The sequence below is a fragment of the Aspergillus lentulus genome (assembly GCF_001445615.1).
Source record: "Aspergillus lentulus DNA, contig: Alt01, strain: IFM 54703, whole genome shotgun sequence".
NCBI lineage: Eukaryota > Fungi > Ascomycota > Eurotiomycetes > Eurotiales > Aspergillaceae > Aspergillus > Aspergillus lentulus.
Window position 1 is genome coordinate 3,183,033 of NW_028322123.1, and position 22,880 is coordinate 3,205,912.

At 52.3% G+C, this 22,880-nt stretch overlaps 7 protein-coding genes across 7 annotated transcripts; 3 read left to right on the plus strand and 4 right to left on the minus strand.

Moving 5' to 3' along the window:
• Nucleotides 1–926: 926 nt before the first annotated feature.
• On the plus strand, nt 927–4,224 carry ALT_0989 (beta-glucosidase family protein; the record flags this gene model as incomplete). Its single annotated transcript, XM_033563475.2, has 3 exons — nt 927–1,505; nt 1,567–1,738; nt 1,784–4,224. 3 exons carry the CDS (start codon nt 927–929, stop codon nt 4,222–4,224), a joined length of 3,192 nt encoding a protein of 1,063 aa, XP_033419366.2.
• Nucleotides 4,225–5,015: 791 nt separating this feature from the next.
• On the plus strand, nt 5,016–5,674 carry ALT_0990 (putative IgE-binding protein; the record flags this gene model as incomplete). Its single annotated transcript, XM_033563476.2, has 2 exons — nt 5,016–5,300; nt 5,351–5,674. The coding sequence occupies 2 exons, from the start codon at nt 5,016–5,018 to the stop codon at nt 5,672–5,674; spliced, it is 609 nt and encodes a 202-aa protein (XP_033419367.1).
• Nucleotides 5,675–6,929: 1,255 nt separating this feature from the next.
• Nucleotides 6,930–7,325, minus strand: ALT_0991 (uncharacterized protein; the record flags this gene model as incomplete). Its single annotated transcript, XM_033563477.2, has 1 exon — nt 6,930–7,325. One exon carries the CDS (start codon nt 7,323–7,325, stop codon nt 6,930–6,932), a length of 396 nt encoding a protein of 131 aa, XP_033419368.2.
• A 937-nt stretch (nt 7,326–8,262) lies between these two features.
• ALT_0992 (malate synthase) lies at nt 8,263–10,081 on the minus strand (the record flags this gene model as incomplete). The annotated part of the gene is made up of 5 exons (XM_033563478.2): nt 8,263–8,541; nt 8,594–8,947; nt 8,995–9,195; nt 9,250–9,674; nt 9,721–10,081. The coding sequence occupies 5 exons, from the start codon at nt 10,079–10,081 to the stop codon at nt 8,263–8,265; spliced, it is 1,620 nt and encodes a 539-aa protein (XP_033419369.2).
• Nucleotides 10,082–11,437: 1,356 nt separating this feature from the next.
• ALT_0993 (glutamine synthetase family protein) lies at nt 11,438–13,112 on the minus strand (the record flags this gene model as incomplete). The annotated part of the gene is made up of 5 exons (XM_033563479.2): nt 11,438–11,468; nt 11,522–12,211; nt 12,264–12,316; nt 12,362–12,618; nt 12,677–13,112. The coding sequence occupies 5 exons, from the start codon at nt 13,110–13,112 to the stop codon at nt 11,438–11,440; spliced, it is 1,467 nt and encodes a 488-aa protein (XP_033419370.2).
• A 636-nt stretch (nt 13,113–13,748) lies between these two features.
• On the plus strand, nt 13,749–14,731 carry ALT_0994 (putative short-chain dehydrogenase/reductase family protein; the record flags this gene model as incomplete). The annotated part of the gene is made up of 4 exons (XM_033563480.2): nt 13,749–13,804; nt 13,855–14,394; nt 14,444–14,627; nt 14,675–14,731. The coding sequence occupies 4 exons, from the start codon at nt 13,749–13,751 to the stop codon at nt 14,729–14,731; spliced, it is 837 nt and encodes a 278-aa protein (XP_033419371.1).
• A 294-nt stretch (nt 14,732–15,025) lies between these two features.
• ALT_0995 (polyamine oxidase) lies at nt 15,026–22,858 on the minus strand (the record flags this gene model as incomplete). Its single annotated transcript, XM_089599073.1, has 10 exons — nt 15,026–15,152; nt 15,211–15,253; nt 15,304–15,538; nt 16,408–16,495; nt 16,549–16,885; nt 18,900–19,898; nt 19,946–20,204; nt 20,381–20,518; nt 21,431–22,349; nt 22,398–22,858. 10 exons carry the CDS (start codon nt 22,856–22,858, stop codon nt 15,026–15,028), a joined length of 3,606 nt encoding a protein of 1,201 aa, XP_089456737.1.
• Nucleotides 22,859–22,880: the final 22 nt, after the last annotated feature.

Below are 22,880 nucleotides of genomic sequence, written 5' to 3' on the forward strand. Positions count from 1 at the left end.
CGAGTGGTGGTGGAGAGGCGCTCCCCAAGTAAGGGGGCGTCGCGAATGGATGATGTTAATGCTGGAGGGATTTGAGAATATAACAGAGTGATGTGCTTGGCCTCAGGACAGGTTTTTTCCCTAGTATATGAAGTGAGGTGGCCGCTGGGTTTTCCCTGTTCTATAAATGCAAATGCAGAGGCTGGATATTGTTGGCAATAGTACATTAATTCCACCAGGTGCCAAGTATCATGCTGTAAGCTGGGTTCTGACATGCCAGTTACGGTTCAGCTCCTGTTCCAATGAGGGTTCAGAAAGAAAGCAGAAGTATAAATATTTGCGCTGGTATTGCATCCAGCTGTAAGACATCTTATCTTTGACTGTCTTTGCCGCGGATGAGCGTGTTGATAGAAATATGAACTATATATAGATCTGTTCAAGTACCTGACACTTGACCAATACATCCTTCTCTGGACTGTCTTAACTCCGTAAGGTGGCTCATATAAAAGTAAACCAGTCCTCTCGTAATTTTTGGCTATCTCTCCTGACTATTGAAGCCGATCATTTCTTATGCTGCAAAGGAGGTTGGATGCCCTGTCATTGTTATGCCATATTAGGCAATCCGTCAACTTCCCAGCACTCAGCATTTTGGCCATCTGTTTATCATGACAATAATCTCCCGCATGGTTTTCCTACATATCAAAGGCGTGGCATTGGAATCGAATGAAAAAGATCGCCAGCAGTGCGTAATGCATCTCCAATACAGGAGACGCAGCTCTCTTCTGATTGGCTGAATAGCTGTCGCCCCGTTCCACGTCGGCTCTGTTATTTCCTCCATCGGCATTGCTCCTGTCAGTTACTTGTCTATTGGTATCTTCGCACTCTTTCATTTTTCTCAGTCTGTAAAGACATCTCTCTAATCAATGCCATCCCTACCCTAACCCGGCATGGCTCCCCCTGATTCCACCCACGGCGGAAACTTCAGGGACCATCTCAAAACCAACGACCGGAGCTCGACATCCAAGGGCAAACAACGCTACGCACCCCTCCACGAAGCCATCCCCGAGGAAATCTCCTCATTCCGCTCCCCCTCCGAATACGCCCATGCCGATACCGACTCGGACTCCGATCTCGAGAAATCAGGCTCCTATAAGCTCCGCCCGGTCGACCGCTACGGCTCCCACCATTCGTCCGCATTCGTCCCCGTCATCCGCGATGATGGCGGCGTCGAGACGTACCTCGATAGCATTACAGAAGCAGAGCAGGAGCTCCTCTCCGCGTCGAAGCAGTATGATCTCGTCGACTCCGACGACTCGGACGATTTCGACTCCGACGAGGAGACCACACTCAGATACAAGTTGAAGGATAGACTGAAGCGGCGGCGCGCGAGGCTCCAGGCGTGGACGCCGGTCAAGTACGCGAGGATCTGGTGGCGGACGCTGGTCGCTGTCATTGTTACGTTGGCGGTGGTGGTCTGGGGGTTCTTGAGTTTTGCAATGTCGCATAGGGAGGAGCCGAAGGTTTGGGTGAGTGCTGTAGCAAAGCATCCTTTTTCGTGAGGCTGGGGGGCTGATTGTTGATTGCTAGCCGATGGTACCGTCTGATTCGTGGTTTCCATCACCGAGGGGAGGGACGCTGAAGCATTGGGAGGAGAGTTATAAAAAGGCGCAGAGCTTGGTCCGGAATATGACTCTTATCGAAAAGGTCAACATCACAACTGGGATTGGCTGGCAGATGGGAATGTGTGTTGGAAACACTGGTACGTATGGTGACTGTGACCATGGGATTCATGCTGATTGTTCAGGCCCGGCGGATATTGTTAAATTCCCCTCGCTGTGCTTACAGGACGGTCCTCAAGGACTACGCTTTTCTGACCATGTGTCTGCCTTTCCGGCGGGTATCACAACGGGATCTACGTGGAATCGAGAGCTCATGCGTGAGCGCGGCGTCGCCATGGGACGGGAGGCCCGGTTGAAAGGGGTGAATGTCCTCCTGGGTCCGTCGATGGGCCCCTTGGGAATGATGCCTGCGGGAGGGCGCAACTGGGAAGGATTCGGCTCTGATCCTGTTCTTCAAGGTGTGGCTGCGGCGGAAACTATCCGGGGTATTCAGAGCAACGGAGTCATGGCGACGGCGAAGCATTTTGCGATGAATGAGCAGGAACATTTCCGGCAGCCCTTTGAGTGGGGGATTCCCACCGCTTTATCATCCAACGTCGGTGACCGTGCCCTGCACGAAGTCTTTGCGTGGCCATTTGCCGAGAGTATCCGAGCCGACGTGGCTAGCGTGATGTGCTCTTATCAAATGGTGAACAATAGCCACGCCTGCGAGAATAGCAAACTGTTGAATGGGATCCTCAAGGATGAACTGGGGTTTCAAGGGTTCGTGCAGTCCGACTGGCTGGCCCAGCGGTCTGGCATCAACAGCGCCCTAGGCGGCCTCGACATGAGCATGCCGGGAGACGGCCTGCATTGGGTGGACGGCAAGTCACTTTGGGGCAGTGAACTGACTAGAGCAGTGCTCAACACATCTGTTCCTATGGAGCGACTCAACGACATGGTCACTCGAATTGTGGCTGCGTGGTATCATTTGGGGCAGGATGCCTGGGAACGTCCGCCACCGGAAGGCAACGGCGGCCCTAATTTTTCGTCTTGGACCAACGATGAGGTTGGGTGGCTGCATACGGGAAGCAACGACGAGTCCTACGCTGTGGTAAACCGCTACGTTGATGCCCAGGGCACCGGGCCGGAGGCGCATAGCATCATTGCGAGAAAGGTTGCGGCGGAAGGGACAGTGCTGCTGAAGAATGTAGATCATACACTTCCGCTATCGCGCAACGCATCGAGTCCATCCGGTGGCATTCTCCGCGTTGGTATCTATGGTGACGACGCCGGACCGGCATCGGGCCCGAATGCTTGCCCTGACAGGGGATGCAACCAGGGCACCCTGGCGACCGGCTGGGGCAGCGGGACCGTGGAGTTTCCGTACCTTGTCAGCCCTATTGAAGCGTTGGAATCGGCATGGTCGGGGGAAATCGAGAGCACCGCGTACCTGCGCAACGCCGTCATGCCAGCCGACGCGGTCGACAAAGATCTGTGCCTTGTCTTTGTGAATGCAGACTCAGGGGAGGGGTATATTTCCGCAGGCGGAATTCACGGCGACCGAAACGATCTCTTTCTGCAGAAAGGAGGCGATACACTAGTCCGTAGCGTGGCGGACAACTGCGGTGGCGGACAGGGGAAGACCGTGGTTGTCATTCACGCGGTCGGTCCGGTCGTGATGGAGTCGTGGATCGACCTCCCCGGCGTGCATGCGGTCCTGTTGGCCAACCTGCCCGGCCAGGAGAGCGGAAATGCATTGATGGACGTGCTGTTTGGTGATGTAGATGCAAGTGGACGATTGCCGTACACAATCGGGAAGAGTCTGGAGGACTATGGGCCTGGTGCGCAGGTCTTATACGAGCCCAATGCACCGGTGCCCCAAGTGGACTTTTTGGACGCTCTGTACATCGATTATCGGCATTTTGACCGGCATAACATCACGCCGCGCTTCGAATTCGGGTTCGGTTTGTCGTACACCACGTTTGAACTGTCCGATCTCAGCATCAGCCCGCTGCAGAGCAAATCGCGGTCTCCACCCCCACGGCCTGCAGACGCCGTGGCTCCACCCGTGTACGATACCGACCTTCCGGATCCTGCGTCAGCGTTATTCCCGGCTGGTTTCCAGCCAGTCTTCAAGTACATCTATCCCTACCTTTCAAATCTTGATGGAACGGCGCCGCACAACTATTCATTCTATCCCAAAGGTTACAACGAGACACAAAGTCCATCGCCGGCCGGCGGTGGAGCAGGTGGCCATCCCGCGCTATACGAGGAGATGGTAAACATAAAGTTCCAGGTGAGCAATACTGGAGATCGCAAAGGACAGGAGGTCGTCCAGGTCTATGTATCCTTCCCATCCGATGTGACAGAGGAGGGCGACTGGGTGGAGGTGGACTCTGACGCAGATACGACCGGGGAGAAACAGAGGGAGCGGGTGAAAATCGAGTTTCCTGAGCGGGTTCTGCGGAACTTCACCAAGATCGAGCTGGAGCCTAGTGAGCGACGTGAGGTGCAGATGACGCTCAGCCGGAAGGATCTGAGCTACTGGAGCACGCGCGAGCAGAACTGGGTGATGCCTGAGGGCAAATTCCAGGTCTGGGTGGGACGGAGTTCTCGCGATCTGCCACTGATGGGGGAGTATTGAGTTTGCCTTGTTGTATAGACTAATTCTTGTACATAGATGTGGGACATAATAATAGATCAAGCAATGCCACAGCAGGCATCATTCGACAAATATAGAATTTATTCCAAGCAATCAGACCGACTTTTGTCGCCATGAGCGTCCAGAGTGGCCCGAAGTGGATCTGTGGCTGCGCCGAATCTTCCAGCTCGACGAGAGTTTTCGGCAGCAACAGGCTATGGACTGGACCCTGAGGGGCTATTACTGACTGTCGGCCAATGACAGGAGCAGCAGAACGTGAAGCTATTCCATTTGACCAGAAAGGTACTCAACCCGAGACACGGAGTGGAGCACCCGTCGATCATCGGCATCATCGGCCATGTCATTGCTGGATCAATTTTTCTGTTCCGTACGGGATCTCTTGCGAAGAAACCTGATCATCAGCCGTGTAAGAGAATGAACAAGGGTACGGCAACGACGTAACATGATCAGCTGTCCCTCTGTTTCAAGGGTATTAACCGTCGGAGCCAGCTGTAGAAATCGAGACGGAGACCGACCCGGGATCGTCAGGGCCAAGTGGAGATGGGCGCTCGAGATGCCACATGGGGCAAGGGCTTTGGTCTTTCGTGAAAGAAATAGATAAGGGATGATGAAAATGAAGGGTCGCTGATCAGATCTGGTTTTTCGTCTGTTAGTGCTAGCACAGCAAGTATTTAAACCCTTCCTCTCCATACCTCATTCATCACCCAATCTTACCATCACTGTACAGCTACACTGCAATCACATCTACGAGCACATCTACATCTAAAAGCAAAATGAAGATCCCAGCTCTTTTCTCGCTCCTCACCCTGGCCTCTGCCGTCAGCATCCCCGTCCGCAACAATGGCCACAGCCAGAGCTACCGCACCAGCAACAGCACCAGCAAATTCTCCGTCATGTCCGCTCGCTCCGGCTCGCCCGTCCACTTGCTTCCATTAAATGCTGCCCACGGCAGCTTCTGGCTCGGCGAGTCCCCCTCCACCTTCTGCCCTGAGTCCGTCGAGAAGGTCGGCGGCTGCCCTCCCGGCACAACCACCCGGTTCGCCAGCGAGACCGCCTTGGTACGTCCATTTCCTCATCTGCGACTGTTCTAATATACTAACAAACACAGGACGTCGCCGTCCCAGGCGGCCAGCGCATCTACGTCGACCCCCGTGGCGCCCTGCGCTTCACCACCGCTCACTCGGGCTACATCCCCCAAGGCTCCTCCACCGGTCCCTTCGTCCACACCACCGGCACGCCCTTCGGCCACTTCGCCTACCAGGGCCAGGGCGCCAGCGGCTTCGTCGCTTGCCCCAAGAGCAATGGCACCGCCACGCACTGGCAGGTGTATGCCTCAGTTGCGAACGTGACCAGCGGTGCGGAATGTCTCGGTTTCGATGCTTTGGCCGTGCCTTCGAATGATACTCGGGCTGCCGCTTGGGAGTATATCTAAATCTGTGGTACGACATGAGTACATGAGTGGATTGAATTTGTGTATGTTAGACTAGCATAGCTTGACCCAAGTGGGAAGCAAGTGGAATTAGTGGTCGTCGTTGGAATAGAGTCGACTCACTGGACTATGACCGTTGCTCCTGTTTGCATATGAAGAAAAGAGTTGTACGATCTCGTCACTGTCTTCGTAAGCGTAGCTCTAGATCTCGGATCGAGCTTTGCTCCTAAAGTCGTTGTCTGCCTGACGTAGTAGATAAACAGCTATGCACCTTGTGTCCTTGTTATATACTCTAACCTCTAGCTCGCCGAGGCTACTATTATTTGTACCATTGTTAGCTGACATCGGGCTGCACACCATCCTATATATATATATATACATATGTGCGGATACCATCATCGTCCTCGACCACGGAGCTTCCCAATGTCTCAAGTCGTATTTATCAGCTCGCTTCTTTATTTCAGGAAAATATAGGTCTACGACAGAAATAAAAGGAGGAAGAGGAAGTAAGTTCCGTGGTAACCTGCCAGCCACCGCGCCGTACGTCGCCTCTCGATGGGTTCGTCCATCTACTACCTCTCTAGAGTGGATTCTATCCTCGCTATCTGTATTTCCCATATTTACCAAGTGCGGCCTCTACAGCGTTGAGTAAGGAAGGGACTGGAGGATAGATGACATCCACTTCGATCAGTCATGACAGACCTTGAAAAGAGTGAATTCTGAGCGTTGAGGGCAGGAATTGATGTTGGACTTGGACGCCTCGGAGAGATTATATTATTTAGACGACAGATCATGTGCATTTTAGGAATAATGGTGTTATTGGGTTTGTGTCTTATTCAATGAATATTTGGCAAGCCTTGACCTTTGAGCTCACAAGTCTTCTCACAGGTTAACTACACCTCTAGAAGTGTCGAGTACTTATATGTTGGATTTCAGTCTATTAGGGTTCTCCGTCGCAACGCCTGTGGAAATTTCCCTACTGGGTATAGAGTCAGTTGCTACGTCTACGAGCCTACATATTGCATGTAAATATTGGAATGTCTGTCGATGAACTCATTCAATTGCCGCAATCCAAGTGCATCATAGCAGCCAAACAAGTCCACAATACCAAACCAGTAACTCACAGCAACTCAAGCAGCTTCAACTAATCAATTGCAACAATCAAGGAAACGTACCTATCAACCAATCTCCCAATCCCCTCATCCTCATCCTTATGCTTCTCAACCAACCTGCCACTGTCAGCAACCACAGCCAAAACCTACCGAAACCCAAGCGCAGGCTTACACCCCGCCTGCCCATCACTCGTAGCCATATACCTCTCAATCCGCCTCTGCATATCATTAACCGCCATATCCATCAGCACCTGCCCATCCAAAACATCAGCCCCGCAATCAAAATCATACCAGATGCCTCCCGCGAATGTGCGGTCCCAGTTCGGTGTCAGCGTCGCCTGTCCGCGCGCAACGCACTCGATCATGGCGCCGAGGAGGGCGTAGCTGTTGTTGAAGAGGCCGGTGATAGGGCAGAAGATCCACCAGGTGCGTTGGCCCGGTAGGTTTTGGCGGTATCCTGTTTCGTAGGTTAGGCAGTCGTCGACTGGTATGAGATGGGGGGCGGAGGGGTCGCGGTAGTCTGTTGGGGATTGGTTGGACATTCTCTTTGGTATTGTTCTTGGGGCTGTTCTTACCCTGGTACTTGGTTGACGGAGTATAACTGGGAACGAGGGGATCAAGAAGTCGTGGAGGTTTGGGATTGGAGTTCTAGGTTGCGTTTCAAATGGGGAGAGCAGAGAAGAGAAGAGCAGAGTATCCGAAGGATAATGGTGATGAAGAAAAAAGTCCATCTTGACCAGATTTCTCTCGAAATTTATATCCATTGCGAGCAGAGAAATGAGACACCATCCGTCGATATCAGACATCAGTTCGGTACATCACGACAAGGCGGCGATGTCTTGTAGAGAAGAGAGACATCTAACTTGAAGGATGAAGATAGATGTTGTAGACATCAACCAAGATACATTAGAGACACGAATGGAATATGCCAGGGAAACTGCGTGAGAGATGTCTTACCACAATTTGAGAGACATCATGTCAAGATATGGTCTTGAGCCGATTCCAGCGAGGGAACATCCCGAGGTTCTCTGGACAAAGAAAGATATGATGAATAGCCAAAACGAGACATGCACAATGGCATTGTGATACAAAGAATTTCGATTTGTGACTTGTTGAGATGACCAATGGAAAATTCCTTCATCGTTGTCTTGGACATAAGACGAGAGATATCACGTCTGATAGCTAGTGAAGTGGATTTCTTCTTTCTGTCTGTCAGCCTGCACGATATCTAGCACAAATATGCAGAACAGATACTGCTTCTCACTCTAGCCATACCATTGAAGCGAAAACCCTTTTGTCCAAGTATAGACGTGACAAAGAACTCATCTACTCGGGAGAACTATGTCTAATACTTCTGTCTACATCTACAAGACAACTTTGAAGATTATGAAGATTACTGACAATGTATTGATGCTAAATGTACAGTACAGGGGAATCATCAATCATCAATCTGGCACCAACACGCTCACAGTTCAAAGGCTACAATTTCGACGCAGTACCGGGGGTGGAAATCTCATTGTACAGCAGACTGGTAAGGAAGTCCGCATAATCCTCACCCGTCACCTGACCGGCAAAGTAACGGGCCGCCAGCTGGTACTTGTTGCCCTTGGGGGCCTTGGCGGCCAGGCTGTCGGCCTGCTCCTGAAGCAGACGCAGAGCGTAGGCCTTGTCGATCTTCTTGCCATCGGAGCTGGTGACCTGGTGGTGCACCCACTGCCAGAGCTGAGACCGGGACACTTCGGCGGTAGCGGCATCCTCCTACTCTAAGTTAGCAAAGATGAAGGTGAAACTAAAGTGTGACCAAATATACCATCAGGTAGTTGATCGGGATGCAGCCGACACCGCGGAGCCAGCCCTCCATGTAGGAAAGACCAATGTTCAAATTCTTGCGGATACCATCTTCGGTGATCTTGCCAGGAACATTGGTGTTGAGCAGATCGTTGGCGGTGATGTTGACGTCCTCCCGGCGGACGAACAGCTGGTTAGGAGTAGGCATGTACTTGTTGAAGACCTCGGAGGCAATGGCGGCGAGAGCGGGGTGGGCAACCCAGGTACCGTCGTGGCCGGCGCGAACCTCACGCAGCTTGTCGGCGCGCACGTTCTCCATGGCCTTGTCGTTGGCGGCGGCGTTGTCCTTGATGGGGATCTGAGCGGCCATACCACCCTGCGATTGTCAGCTTTTCTCGGTTGATCAGGCAGACCGAAACTTACCATAGCGTGAACACCACGGCGGTGGCAGGTCTTGATAAGCAGCTTCACATAGGCATCCATGAAAGGCACGGTCATGGTGACGTCGGAGCGGTCGGGAAGGACAAAGTTGGGATGCTTGCGGAACTTCTTGATGAAGGAGAAGATGTAATCCCAGCGGCCGCAGTTGAGACCAGAGCTGTGGTCACGCAGTTCATAGATAATCTGCGCATGTTAGTAGACGGTACCAAAGCTAGCTGTAGAGTATCCTTGACTCACCTCATCCATCTCAAAAGCAGCAGTAATGGTCTCAATCAGGACAGTAGCACGGATGGTCCCCCGGGGAATGCCAATGTAGTCCTGAGCAAGGTTGAAGACGTCATTCCAGAGTCTGGCCTCGAGGTGGGACTCCATCTTGGGGAGGTAGAAGTAAGGACCGCGGCCGCGAGCGACCAGCTCCTTGGCGTTGTGGAAGAAGTAGAGACCGAAATCGAACAAACTGCCAGAGATAGGCTCGCCATCGACGGTGAAGTGCTTCTCATCAAGGTGCCAGCCTCGAGCACGGGCGATCAGGGTGGGAAGGGTGCGGTCTGTGCGGAGCTTGTACTCCTTGTTTCCTTGCTTGAAATCAACCTGACGGCGGATAGCATCGTACAAGTTGACTTGGCCGTTGATCATGTTCGACCAGGTAGGGGCACTCGAATCTATGCCAGTCAGTTTGTCTTATGCAACCGAATCCAAGTAACTCACCCTCGAAATCCGCCATGTATGTCCAGACATCCGCATTCAGAGCATTGATGACCATCTTGCGGTCCGTGGGACCAGTGATCTCCACGCGACGGTCAACCAGACCGGGAGCGGGAGGAGCGCCCTTCCAGGCGTCATTTTCACGAATGTGCTTGGTCTCGGGGAGGAAGTCAGGCAGATGACCCTTGTCGATCTCGGCCTGGCGATCGATACGGCGCTGCAGGAGGGCTTTCCGGGTAGGGTTGAAGGTGCGGTGGAGGATGGCGAGGAAAGCGCAAGCTTCCTTGGTGAGGATCTTGCGATGCTCGTTGTTCACGGCGCCCAGGATGGCGACATCCTTGAGCTGTACTTCGATTTGGCTCATGTTGATATTGTCTTTTGCAATGATCAATGCCTAAGGATGATGTGATGGATGAAGAAAAGTCACCCAAGATAAAGTTCAAGAAGAAGAACAAAAGAATCAAAGCCCGGCGCAGCGCCTAGACGACAATATATAGAAGGATCGCATGCATAGTTCCTTCGGGAGCACGAACGGAGACTACGTCAGAACGATGAACAACCGCGGCCCATTGGAAGTTTGGACCAACCATGGGCGAAGAACGGAGACCTTGGAGGACTCCCATTTCCATTCCAGTCATCCAGCTGTAATCGGTAAGTTATTCTCATGGTAATGGGGAAGTGTTCTTCAGGGAAACTGTGGAAAACATCCTATCACTGATGGGCAGCAGCCAGTCATCGTGCATAACCAGCCCTGGATGAGCGGAAGTTGACTGTTTCGGAGACAATCACATGACTTTCCCGCGGTCATCTCTCACACTAAGCCCGGTCAGGAAGATAAATTACCAGTTATCTTACTAGGGCGTATTGATCTTTCGGCCGACTCCCCGCGTCCTGCCTGAGGTGTCTTACACTTCCCCTCACCCGGGGGCCGCCGCAGACCGATCGATATCGGCAGGGGTTGTTATCATCCACTGCTAATACTATTACTATATAATCACGCATTCAGGATCAATTGCTCGCTTGGTGTATTATGAATGAATGAACTTCTCGGCCGTTTCGGTGCACTGGTTAATTATTGAATACGGCTAGTCTGACTGAAGGTATCAACTCAGATCAAAATAGATCAACCGAGGGATTCGTCCGCATGCCCGAGATCTCCCTGGCCTTGAAGCCGCGGTCCAACGCAGGATGATCTAGGCCTGAACCCTGCAGCTGCGTTTCGGCCTGTCGCTGCCTCAGGCTCTGTCCGACTTGTCCCGATGGAGTCATCCTTCCATCAGGACGACTGCTATCAATACCACAATCAACACCAACATTTACAAATATTTTTAACAATTCCATATCGAGTATTCAATTTATTGTGACTGAATACTGATTATCATATTGTTCTGCTATACCTAGCGAATGTCGACATTGCGATCGTGCGTGTTGGCATGCGGCATGTGAAGATGGTTGACCGCATGTGATATCCTGTAGCGAGAACAGAAGCTCTAGCTTCCGGGCCCCATTCCGATTTGATATACGCTCGGAAGCAAACGGGGTATCTGTTTCAGACTGACGATAAGAGACAAATAGATGATCTATCACGCTTTACTTCATAGTCTCTGCATAGTGACAATCAATGCACAACACTCGCTGAGACATCAAATCGACGATACAGCATGATCAAGGTAAACAGACAATCAGGGTATATACAACAGCCGTTGGACCGTAGGACTCGTTAGACCGTTTCGATGTACCGCCGCACCTCCCTGTCAACAGCGTTAGCATAATCCCTGTCGTCATGCATGCGGAGAACACAAACCAATCAGTCACCGCTTCCTCCCACAGGTGCACCTCATGTTCTCGCGTCCCCCCAAAGTGATTCACGAATTTATCGCCGAATACCTCTCGTGCAACGCTGTCCTTGCGCATGAATGCAACCGTCGCTTCCTTCAATGTTTTGGCTAGTCGGACGCCCTGATCGCTGGCACCACCCATGTCCTCGCCCTTGGACAGAGGCGGGACAGGGATTTCCAGCTTCTTCTCGACACCGCGCCAACCCAACGCGACAATAGCGGCTAGGACAAAGTGAGGGTTCGCGTCTGCACCGGGCACGCGCACCTCGAACCGAGTTGCTTTCGCGCTGGCTGTGGGCGGGGTGATCAGCCGGATGGAAGCGGCCCGGTGCTCCAGACCCCAGGATACGGTGACCGGGGCCCAGAAGTTCTCCACCAGCCGCTTATATGAGTTGATCGTCGGTGCAAACAGAGGCATGATATCCGGTAAGCCAGTCAGAATACCTGCCAAGAAGTGTCTTCCCAGATCGGAGAGGTGCGCGACGTCTGGATAGGGCGGGGATGGGTCAGGTGTCGGGCGGAGAAAAGCATTCTTTCCATCTTCCGTAACCAGCGAGATATGCATGTGTCCGCTGTTGCCGGGTAGACCTTCGCGTGGTTTTGCCATGAATGCCGGCGTGATGCCATGTTTCGCGCCGATGGACTTGACCACGTATCTGAAAGGTCAGCAGTCGCCAAAGCTTCGTATGCACCGACCGATTGACTCACTTGAATAACCCGGCCTTGTCTGCCATCTCCTTGGCTTCACCGAATTGTAATGCCTGAACGTGTCAGCCATGCACTGCCCATCAGCCAGGGACACTCACTGCCTCAAATACACCGGGCCCGCTCTCCGTGTGCCATCCCTCAATCTCGCAGTTGAACTGCTCGCATGCGTCGAATATGCCGTAGTAGTAATCCTGATTGTGTATGGGACGAGTAAGACTGTATCCAAACATACCCTCCGTCAGCGCAGGCAACGCTTCGACAGGGTTCTTCTGGAGAAAGGCGGCGGTTGCGGAGGCATTCCGTTCGGGTGTGGGGTAGTCGCCTGGTGCGCGGAATTGATAGAACTCATACTCCGCTGAAATAAATCAGTTAGCTTTTCAAAGTCATGGGGATCAAGCAGAGAATCAACCTACCCCCGGCCATAGCACGGTATCCCGCTGCCTCCACCTTACTGAGCGCCGTCTTCAGCAACCCCCGCGGACAAGCACAAACAGGTTCCTTAGTATCCGGATCGAAAAAGCTGACAAGAAAGAAGGGGACATCGTTCTCCCAGGGGATTCGGCGAAAGCTGCTCAGATCAGGCACCGCGACGAGATCCTGGTATCCATTCTCCTTGTTACTGATCGCCAGCTCTTTAAAATATGTCCGGTCGTGCATGTCCCAACCAAAGATCACCGAGCAGAATCCGAATCCCTCAGCCGCGATGGAGAGGAATTTCTTCTTGGAGATGAGCTTGCCGCGCAGCTGGCCGTCCACGTCGACACCTGCCAGCTTGACCTTGGTGTCATTTTGGAGTATCTCGGCGACGTTCTCGAGGGTCACTTTGCAGGAGGATGTGGACGCGGACATGGTAATTGACAGGAGTTCCTGGGACGGTAAGTTGAGTTCTGTAAACGACAGTATGGACAGGGAATGAGCTCACTCACGTGGTGGCAGGGGGTGGGAGATGCGGAAGATACGGGGCCGTGTCGAGTGTGGAGAGCCTTAGAGCCTAGGTGCCTTATCGGAGCTTATCGACGGTCTGTTGGCCACATTGGTCCGATTGCATATTCAAGACAGGGGTAGGAGTCGATGTAGATAAGCGATCATGATAGTTGCTATCGAAGTACAGAATAGTAGTTTCCTGCCTAGATGATTGAAGAGATAAATAGAAGATGTCTTTAGTCCTTGGTCTATATGCTTGCATACGAGCATCCGATTATCGCCAGCTGTTATCATCACCGGCCATCCGCCGATTAGATAATTCGATCCACATGCCCCGCGTCGGAGCTGTGTCACAGCATCCCTCCTGCTGGCTCGTCGACTCCTGACCGTCTTTTCCTCGAGAGTGTCTTGAGTGCTCAATTGCTGCCGTCCGTTGTCTGTCCTTTGCCGGTCTTTCCCAAGTCTCATAGTAAGACCTTTTGCCTTTCACACGCCCCTGTCATATACATCAATTACCCCACACTACGAAGCCTCCGTTACTGATCTAGCTTCACAGACGAAATGGCTTCTCAAGGAAGACTCCAAGGCAAGAATGCCATTATCACCGGTGCCGCAGGGTAAGACATCATTCAATCACTCAATTGACATACTGATTGATCCCCCGCAGTGGCATCGGTCTCGAAACTAGTATCCTCTTCGCTCGCGAAGGCGCCAACGTCCTGATGGCCGATATCTCGGCACCCGCTCTCGAGAAAGCCCTCGCCAAAGTGAAAGAAGTTGTCCCCAACGCGCCCCGAGTCGAAACAATCAAGTGCGATGTCTCCAAGGAATCTGAAGTGCAGGCCATGGTCGAGTCCCAGGATAGCTGGGGTGGAACCGACGTGATGTTCAACAACGCGGGGATCATGCACGCCGACGACGCCGATGCGGTCGATACACCAGAGAAGATCTGGGATCTGACACAGAACATTAACGTCAAGGGTGTCTGGTTTGGCTGCAAGCATGCGGTTCTGAGTCTGCGCCGTCACAAGAAGAACAGGGGTAGCATTATCAACACGGCGAGTGTGGTTGCCCTGGTGGGAAGCGCAACGCCTCAGCTGGCCTACACAGCCAGCAAGGGTGCTGTTCTCGCTTTGACTCGGGAGTTGGCTATTGTCCATGCTCGTGAGGGTTTCCGGTTCAATGCTCTCTGCCCTGCTCCGCTCAAGTAAGTCGTTTCGTCGCTAGAGAGCGAGAACGTGCTAACCGCGTCGCAGCACTCCTCTTCTGCAAGACTGGCTGGGTGATGATCAGCCCAAGCGTCACCGCCGCGAGGTCCACTTCCCCACGGGACGCTTCGGCGAGGCCATTGAGCAGGCGCATGCGGTCGTGTTCCTTGCCAGCGACGAGAGCAGTTTCGTCAATGGAAGCGATTTTGTTGTAGATGGAGGCATGACCAAGGTATGACTTCTACTCCATGGCTTAGACAACCATGCTGACAATAACAGGCATACGTTACCCCTGAAGGCCCCGCGACTGCTGCTCCTAAGAACCTTGGCCATTGATTCTCTCGAGTAGCTATCAGTTCACATACCATCGAATATACCATTGAGCCTAATCAGCATTCCTGTTGCAACCTGAGGTCCGCCAGAAGTAGTATATACCCAATTCATAAGGCAAATAACTCCAAACTGCTACAGCCATGTCTTCTATCACCAATCTCCTGTATCACCACTCGCAGGCCGCAAAAAAGGATCCTCAAAGTTGACTCTCAGCGTATCCCAAGCAACAACAGCCACCCCCTCCTCACAACCATGAATACTGACGCGTGATCCTTGAGGAGAACCATCCCTCTGCGCTCAGTTCTTAATGACAACCCTGCGCGGCGTCCGACTCACCCCAGCAATGAAAACCTCTCGCACCTGTCCATCCGACTGACCGAACCACCACTCCTTGTGCAGCCGCAACCGACCAACAAAATTCGGTCTCAATAACGTAGTTCAGCCATCTGCGTCGCACTCGCAGTGCCTGCCTCGCCACGTACGAAGCATTCGGCTCTTTGGCATACAGCTCATCTTCCACCGTCGCTGAGCCTGTCGGACGAGTTCCCTGCGAAGACCCAATTTGGGCCTCGTACGCCCAATAAAGTCTGCAAAGTAACTCGTTGCAATTTCCAGTGGGAGCTTGGGTCGGTTGATGATAGTTTGCGTGCGTCTGCGTTGTAGAACATGCGTAGGGGCTCTCGGTCGCCGCCTGCACGTGGGGTCGATGATAAGTTTGGCGATGGCGTCTGGGGGCTCGTAGGAGAGGATGACTGGCGGTTTGGTCGAGTTGGCGGTCGAATGAGAACGACGGTAAGAATGAGATTCTAACTGTGGTGATGTTAGGGTTTGCATGGGATCTTCTGATGTGCTTTAGGCGGATTTGGAAACTGGAGATATTTGTACTGCTGCTTATCGTATGTTGACGCCGTCCTTAATTGTGTGATAATGAGACGATACTTTATTTGAAATTCTGAAATCTGTTATATGCTTCTATCAAAAACTGGCATCGGTCCAACGTTTCAGTGAACATGAACTGGTCGATTTCGATTTACTGACAAGCAATACTATGTATGTTCGATTACATGGACTCTCTATGGCTCCTCACGCAGTCGCTCCGGTCTCCTTGCCTGAAATACCATTCCTCGATCTGATCTGATTGAGCATTCTACACGGAGGCCCTGTATATGGACTATTATCGCAGTTGAATTATCCGTCTTCTGATGGCATATAGAGTTTGGCGGCAGGCTTGCCCCATGGGAACTTGCCTACGTCGTCGTCTGGGATCCCCTTTTGCAATACATTCATGTTTAACGCCACGACAAGAATTCGACGAGCTCCAGTCCAAGCATCAAGCTCATTAGACCAAGCCACGTCCTAAACTGGTAACTGCTGCCTATTCATTCTGTGTATACCATAGCCATCTTCGGGCAGACTTTCTGAGGCCAGTCAACAATTGCAAACTTGACGATTTCCTCATCTGCTCTAGGTAAGGCGCTCCATCGATGGACCAGCTTGGGTCAACAAGTTTGACCTTCTGCTCGTGAGTCTCTGGCTCCATAATGTGACCCTGTTGGTTAGACGAGACCGCATAGATCCCAAGCAGCAATTGATCTCCAGGCCCCTTGGGAGTCACCCTTGGCTGGAACTCTGATACTGATTGCTTCCGGCGTGCAGCCATCTCCCTCCGCGACACTGACTTTGGAATGCCCCGGTGTCATACGCGCCTTTATGCGCTCGACGTCCCTCTGCGCCCTGAACTCCGCTAGCCACGTATCGATCAGCGCGCTTGGACAAAGAATCAATGTCGGGCGATGCATGTGCGGAATCTCTCTCCACACCTTGCCATTGAAGGCGTGGCGACGACGCTTGGAAGGATTTGAGGTGTGCGAACCGGAACGGTTCCGCTTATGACCGCGACGAGGGACAATAGGCGAACTACCGCGGACAGCCTAGCGAGTGAGGCATACCACAGCACGGGGATCGTTGTGGTCGTTTTGCCTGTCCCACACGCATCGGCCAGGGTGTCCCCGTCACTTGCCACGGCTTCAGCTGTGAAGGCCGAGGTCGTCCAAGTCCTTGATGCCCAGACGGCTGGCTGGCTGGCCAAGCATGCGTCAGAGACAATCCTCCGCAGCTTGCTGGATAACCTCGGCCGCTGCGTCGTCAGCTCATCTCCTGAAGATTTGTTAAACGCGCTGCCAGGACCATTGGCTTCAGCAGATCGTGAAGCTGTGCCACTAACTGGGGGAGGACGTCCAAATGATTACTTTCTCCCCGTGTATCAAACCAGGTATCTGAGTATCGCAAGCATAGCCCGCAATTTGGGCGAGCCTCCTAGAAGAAATTCGAGCGGGAGAGTTCATCTGGGCTTTTCCATCTTGGCTTCAAAAAAGTGCTGCAGTGCCTTTCTATCGACTAGGCCTTGACGATGTTATTGCATTCGATCCAGCCCTTCGATACTAAGTATGAATAACTGTTAGCAATCATAGTACTCTCGCGTACAGGGGGGAAGCGAAAGTTACCAACCTGCTTTATCGATGGTGCTATCCAATATATGTGAATGAACTGTTGCAGCTCGTCCGTCGGGCCCTTTCAATCTGAGCTATGGTTTCTAGCTTGTCTACGTCCAGAGGCAGAACATCCCCTGGACTAGCGCCAGGTCTGACCGACTGGCCAAAAAACACCCGCCGTGTTGGGCGTATTGCCTGAGTGTCCGGTGCTACTCCTTGTGGAATCGGGCCATGATGAAAGACAATAAGGCACTAAGCATGGTAATGCCAGCAGCCGAATATGTCATAAAGGAGCAGGACTTGCTTGCAGGGACGCGCCTAGACAGACGGAAACTGATCGCCATTTCCCGGCGCGGCCAGTGTCTTATGGTGCTTGACATCTTGCGCGTTTGGCATTGTAGAAGAAGCGCAAGGTTTGATAGTCCACTTGGCAGTAGTAGAGCAGGACTCAGTCCAAGGGACGTCCCGCGGTGGTTTGTATATGATATCGAGAGATATATCAGCGCCGATGATGTATGCAGTTTCCCAATGTGCAGATGTAGGAGTTTAGATTCCACATCTCAAAGAAAACACAGAAGACGGACGTGACGGCGAGTCCTGGTGTCCATTTCATTCTTTGCTGCCCGATCAGCCTTTCTTTCATTCATCTCCTTTCAAAGATTTCTTTCGACCGGGCTTTTTCTGGGCCTTTCCTTCTGCGAGGTGGAGCGATGTCTCATCTTCTTCGCAGGCTTGTTGACTTCGCCATTGTCCTTCTTGGCCGAGGTGCTCTTCTTGAACTGTATAAACCACATCATTAGTATCCATACTTCGGTAGCTGATCAAGATATAACTTCGTCTTTGGTAGACTTACCTTAAGGGTAGCGAGAAGACACAAAATACTGGTTAGAACTGCATAGTTCTTCTCGTCTTTGCAAGTTGGAACGCTGTATGCGCACTGTATTACCTTCGTTAAGCATTGATCTCAGAGAGTCCACAAGATTACTTACTACAGGCATATCTCGCCCTCGAGGTCGAAACGAAGTCCCAACAAGATAAGGCAGGGGCTTTGCCGCCATTCCTAAACAACCTAACCAACACCACTGTTAGTATGTCAATAGAGCAGGAAGCTATCCAAGTACAGCTTCACTCTATGAGTGTCAGACGCGGTACTTACAAAGGACGACGCAAAGGGATGTAAACCACCATCGTCGCTAAGTTTGACCACCTGGAGAGCCACCTGCCCACAAACTGGGAATGTAGAGATCCAGATCCCTATCAACGCGGAGATGCAGTGAGTCAGCTACCGCGAGTGGATTTTACGGCTCTCGGTGTGTGCTCATGCGAGTCTCCAGCCTGAACTCATGGAGAGCATTTCTCAGCGTCATCCCGTTGCAGAGATTGTTGATGTTTTCGGGGTTCATCCCTCCTGTTTTGGTGGAGATCATGATGCCAGTGGATGTGTAGCCCAACCAGTCACTATGAAAGATGTTCCTGAGAATATATCCAGAAGTCGATGTATGGGTTGAAGAAGAGATGACTGAGCCGGGCAGTAAGAGGGAAGCTTAAGGACTAAATATTCACATGATATCATTTTATTCACTATCATTCACTACCAGAAGCAAATGAAACAGCTATAGCTCATTCTCATTCACCCTCTTCCCTGAAATGAATAAAGCAGTGAATCTACAGCTCAACACTACTCATAGGCCACCCATTAATCGCGTTATACGCCTCCAAGGGCGTAGTCCCATGCAGCACCTCGTAATGCCTCCTCTCCCCACAAGCCTTCTGCCCCTGCAACGTAACACACTTCCCCTGCAGCAGCGCAGCAACATGCTCTCCGACTTCTTTCCCCTCGTACCAAGCCCCATGCGCGAATCCAAAATACGCTGAAGAGGTCGCCTCACCGGCAAACCACAGCCGCTGTACATTCGCTCTCAGATTCTGATGGATCTCCAGCGTCGTACCAACCGGCCAGTTAGAGTAGCTGCCGTACGCCCAGGGCTCTTCCGACCAGCGCGGGTAGAAGAACGCTTTCGGCTCGGGAACCTGTTTGTCAGGGAACATCTGTCGAAGGACATCGAGGATCTCAGCTTGGGTCTCAGCATCGGATTGCCTCTCCACCCGATAGGCTTCTGCATCCACGACTGTCACGAACAGGATATTCGACCCGGGAAGGAAACCCTCCATCGACAGAGACTGGAACACGGGAAAGTACCCTCTTGTCGTCGGCGACGCATACAAAAAGAACTGTGTATCGTTCGGCCAGAACATCTCCTCGAACTGCATAAAGATCTTGGTATACGTGCCCATGGTGTACTTGTGGATGGCGGTTTGTTTCCACCCGGGTAGTGCAGGACGGAAATTGACTGCGTCGTTCTGCAGAACACCCAGGGAGAACGTGCAGATGGCGTACGCGGCTTCCACACAGCTACCGTCGCTGTTGCGGATCGTGACGCCTTTGTCGGAGTACTCGATCTCCGTGACTTGTGTCTGCAGCCGGACGCGAGGATCCATCCTCGGATCGCCATTCTCGCTATAGAGGAATGTGGCGGCCTCGCCGTTGATGATGGCGCTGTAGCCGCGCGGATCGATGACCAGCTCGTTCCGTGCTCCGAATTGTTGAAAGGTAATATTCTCGGCGGCGAGGCCGAAGACCAACGAGCTGGTATCGGGTGTTTGGGCGGATTCCCAGTCTACAACTAGATCAGTTTTATCGATCTCGAGTGAGGGAGAGTCGCACCCCAATTCCACCATTCCACTGCTTGCGCTGCCGAATCATCTTTCCGTGGTCGCCATCCGGCCAGTGCGAGGCCAGTCCGCGCGGTCTGATCCTGCAGGTTCTCGGTCATGATGCGTCCTGCTTCTTTGGAGGCGGTGCGGTAGGCCTCGGCATATTCGCGCAGGAGATGTCGGTAGTCGATGAAGCCGGTTTCGTTGTAGGTACGTATCGAGCTGTAGTTGGAATGTGTGACTGTCAAGTTGTGTTTTCTGGCCTGGGGCTGTCAATATGTGCCGTGGATCAGAGGAGAGACGCACAAGTTGCCAAATAGGGTTCTCTGACCATGTTAGCACGAAGGGATGTTGGTTTGGACATAACATACCTCTCACACCAATTCCAACTCCATGTACCTATTCCAGTCAACTCCGTCTACGCATAAAGTTCTAAGGCGCATACCCAGTTCGCCCCCAGCTCAACCACATACGGATTCCCATTCTCATCTTCTCCAAACTCCTCATGCCTCAATCTACCGCCAAGTCGATCTCTATACTCGAGGATAAGAAAATCATCAATGGACGCATTTGCCAGCGCTTGCTGTTTCGGTCAGTCGCTTTCATCTCATATCGAAATATAGTACTTACAGCTGCGGTAATCCCTGTTACTCCTCCTCCTCTTCTACCGTCAGCACTGCTGATATACCAGAATAAACACTTACAAGATAGCCACTGTAGTCCTTGTACACCTCCCATCATCCCTCAGAGGCACCTGCTGCGCCACATATCCCTCACAATTCCGCAGTATCCAACCCGCTACAAAAGGAAGTATGTATCTCAACCGCATCTTCAACAACACTCAACAGTTCGGTAGAAAGACAGAAAACCACATCCAGACCCCCGCCATACTTATCTTATCCCCCCAGTTGCAAAAGAAAGCAATTCAGAATGAGGCGTATAACGGACCACTGACACCTCTTTGTACCACTTCCGGGCACATGATCGACGGGCGGGATATCTTGTGATCGAATCAAACGATGCCTTGGCATGTAAGGCTTATCGGGGCGACTGGGGACTGTCCACGAGGAATGAGAGGACGGACGAAGCAGGTAAGTCCAGGCGGAATGATCATGATTGTAAGAAGTTATTGGCTGGTTTGTTAAGGATTCGAAACTGAGGTGCGAGTTTCTTGGTGCTGCCGGAGAAGCAAGGGAGTCAACTCTACGCGGGATGAACTTGACGAGTGGTCTTGTTTGAAATTATCAGATGATCAGATGGAGGTCTGTCTAGTATCCTCGTGATTGTTTCAGTTTTACTATGCCCGAAGGTATATACCGCGCAACGTCTTAAAGCTATTGACAGTGTATAGGCCGTTTGCCAATATCCCTATGCCAATATCCCTAGGAACAGTACGATAGTCTGTTATTGGACTTGCAGGGGAAAGAAAGGCCCTAGATCAAGCCAAGAGGTCACTCTGCCCTAATGTTGTCCATTGCAGAAGCAAGTCGTCCACCGCGTCAACTGTTTTCCTGACTTCTTCTGTCTTCGTAGCAGGAACTGTGATAGCATCAACCTCGAACATGTATCTCTCCGATGGCGTTATCTCGCTCCTGGGAGGAGCCTGTTGTTGCTGAGCCTGTTGTTGCTGAGCAATGTGGTTGATCTGCCTCCCGATTGCTCTGGTATTCGACTGGCCTTCCGACGGAGCACGAACAGAAGCCATGTTGGAACCGATACGGGGACGGACGTGCTCAGTAGTTCCTTCGTAGTCGCAGAAAGCTCTGCCACGTGCACGATACGCATTGATTCTTTCATTGACCATTTCCATCGAAGGAGCAGAGTGCTCGATCTGACCAGCGTAAGGGTTAAAGTCCGATGGCTCTAAAGGCAGACGATCTCTCTCATATGCCTCGGGAGGGAAACTCGTATGGCGTGTAAACTCGTCGAGTCGTCTTCTTTTCGCTATGGCTTCTTTGGGTTGTGGCCTTTCAGCCTCAGTCTTGTCGTCCTCTTGAGATTGCGTCTCGACCTCCGTCTCCGGAGAAAGACTAAACAGTGGATCCTCGAATAGTCGAGTAACAATATCCCCGTGGACGCGTCGAAACTCCTCAACCTCGGCTGCATGCACCTTGACCACTCCGTTCCTGATTCTCAAGTGTCGGCTCCGCTCGATGCCCGACCTGCACGCATCCACTTCTTGGAGCAGCTGCTTGACGAGCTGGTGATACGTCCGCAGTTCACGTAGTGCGTCCTCCTGTGCCAGGGACTCGTACGGAGGGAGCGTGTCTTGCCCAGCTGATCCTTGAGAGTTGATATCCACGGACTCAAGAGCCTTGACCAACTGGTCGAATCGCGCCTCGCTCGCCTTCTTCTCCTCCGCTAGCATTTGAATCAAACCCCTCTGCTCCTTGAGAACAGACGATTCCGCCCGACTGCAAACCGTCAGCTTCACTTATTATATCCCAAACCGGAAAACTCACCTGCGCAACTGCCCCGCATACATAATCACATTCAACAGAAGCAACATGGTCGACTTCAACCTCTCCAGATTCCCCCTCAACAAATCCAGCTCTCTCTCCATCAACACAAACCCCAACCGCCTCGCCGCCCGCTGAATCGCATTCTTCGTCGCGTCCGCCCGCGACTCATCCACCGCCGCACTAATCCGCCTAAACACCTTCTCGCACTCGCGCAGCACCTCCTGCGCGGTGTCGAACGCCTGCGCAGAATACAGCCGCGTCTGCTCGTCCTGCTTGAGATTCTCGCCTAGTTGGCGGAGAATGCTACAGGTGAGCGCGACCTCGCTCGAGAGGCTGTGCGCCGATTGGTCGGCGGATTTGAGCTGGCGGTAGAAGGTGCACAGCTTGACGGAGACGGTGGCGCCGAGGTCGGCGATTTGCAGGATGCTGGCTGCTATGCCGATGAATTCGAGGCCGGACATGCTTTATCTTCGGCTGGGGCAC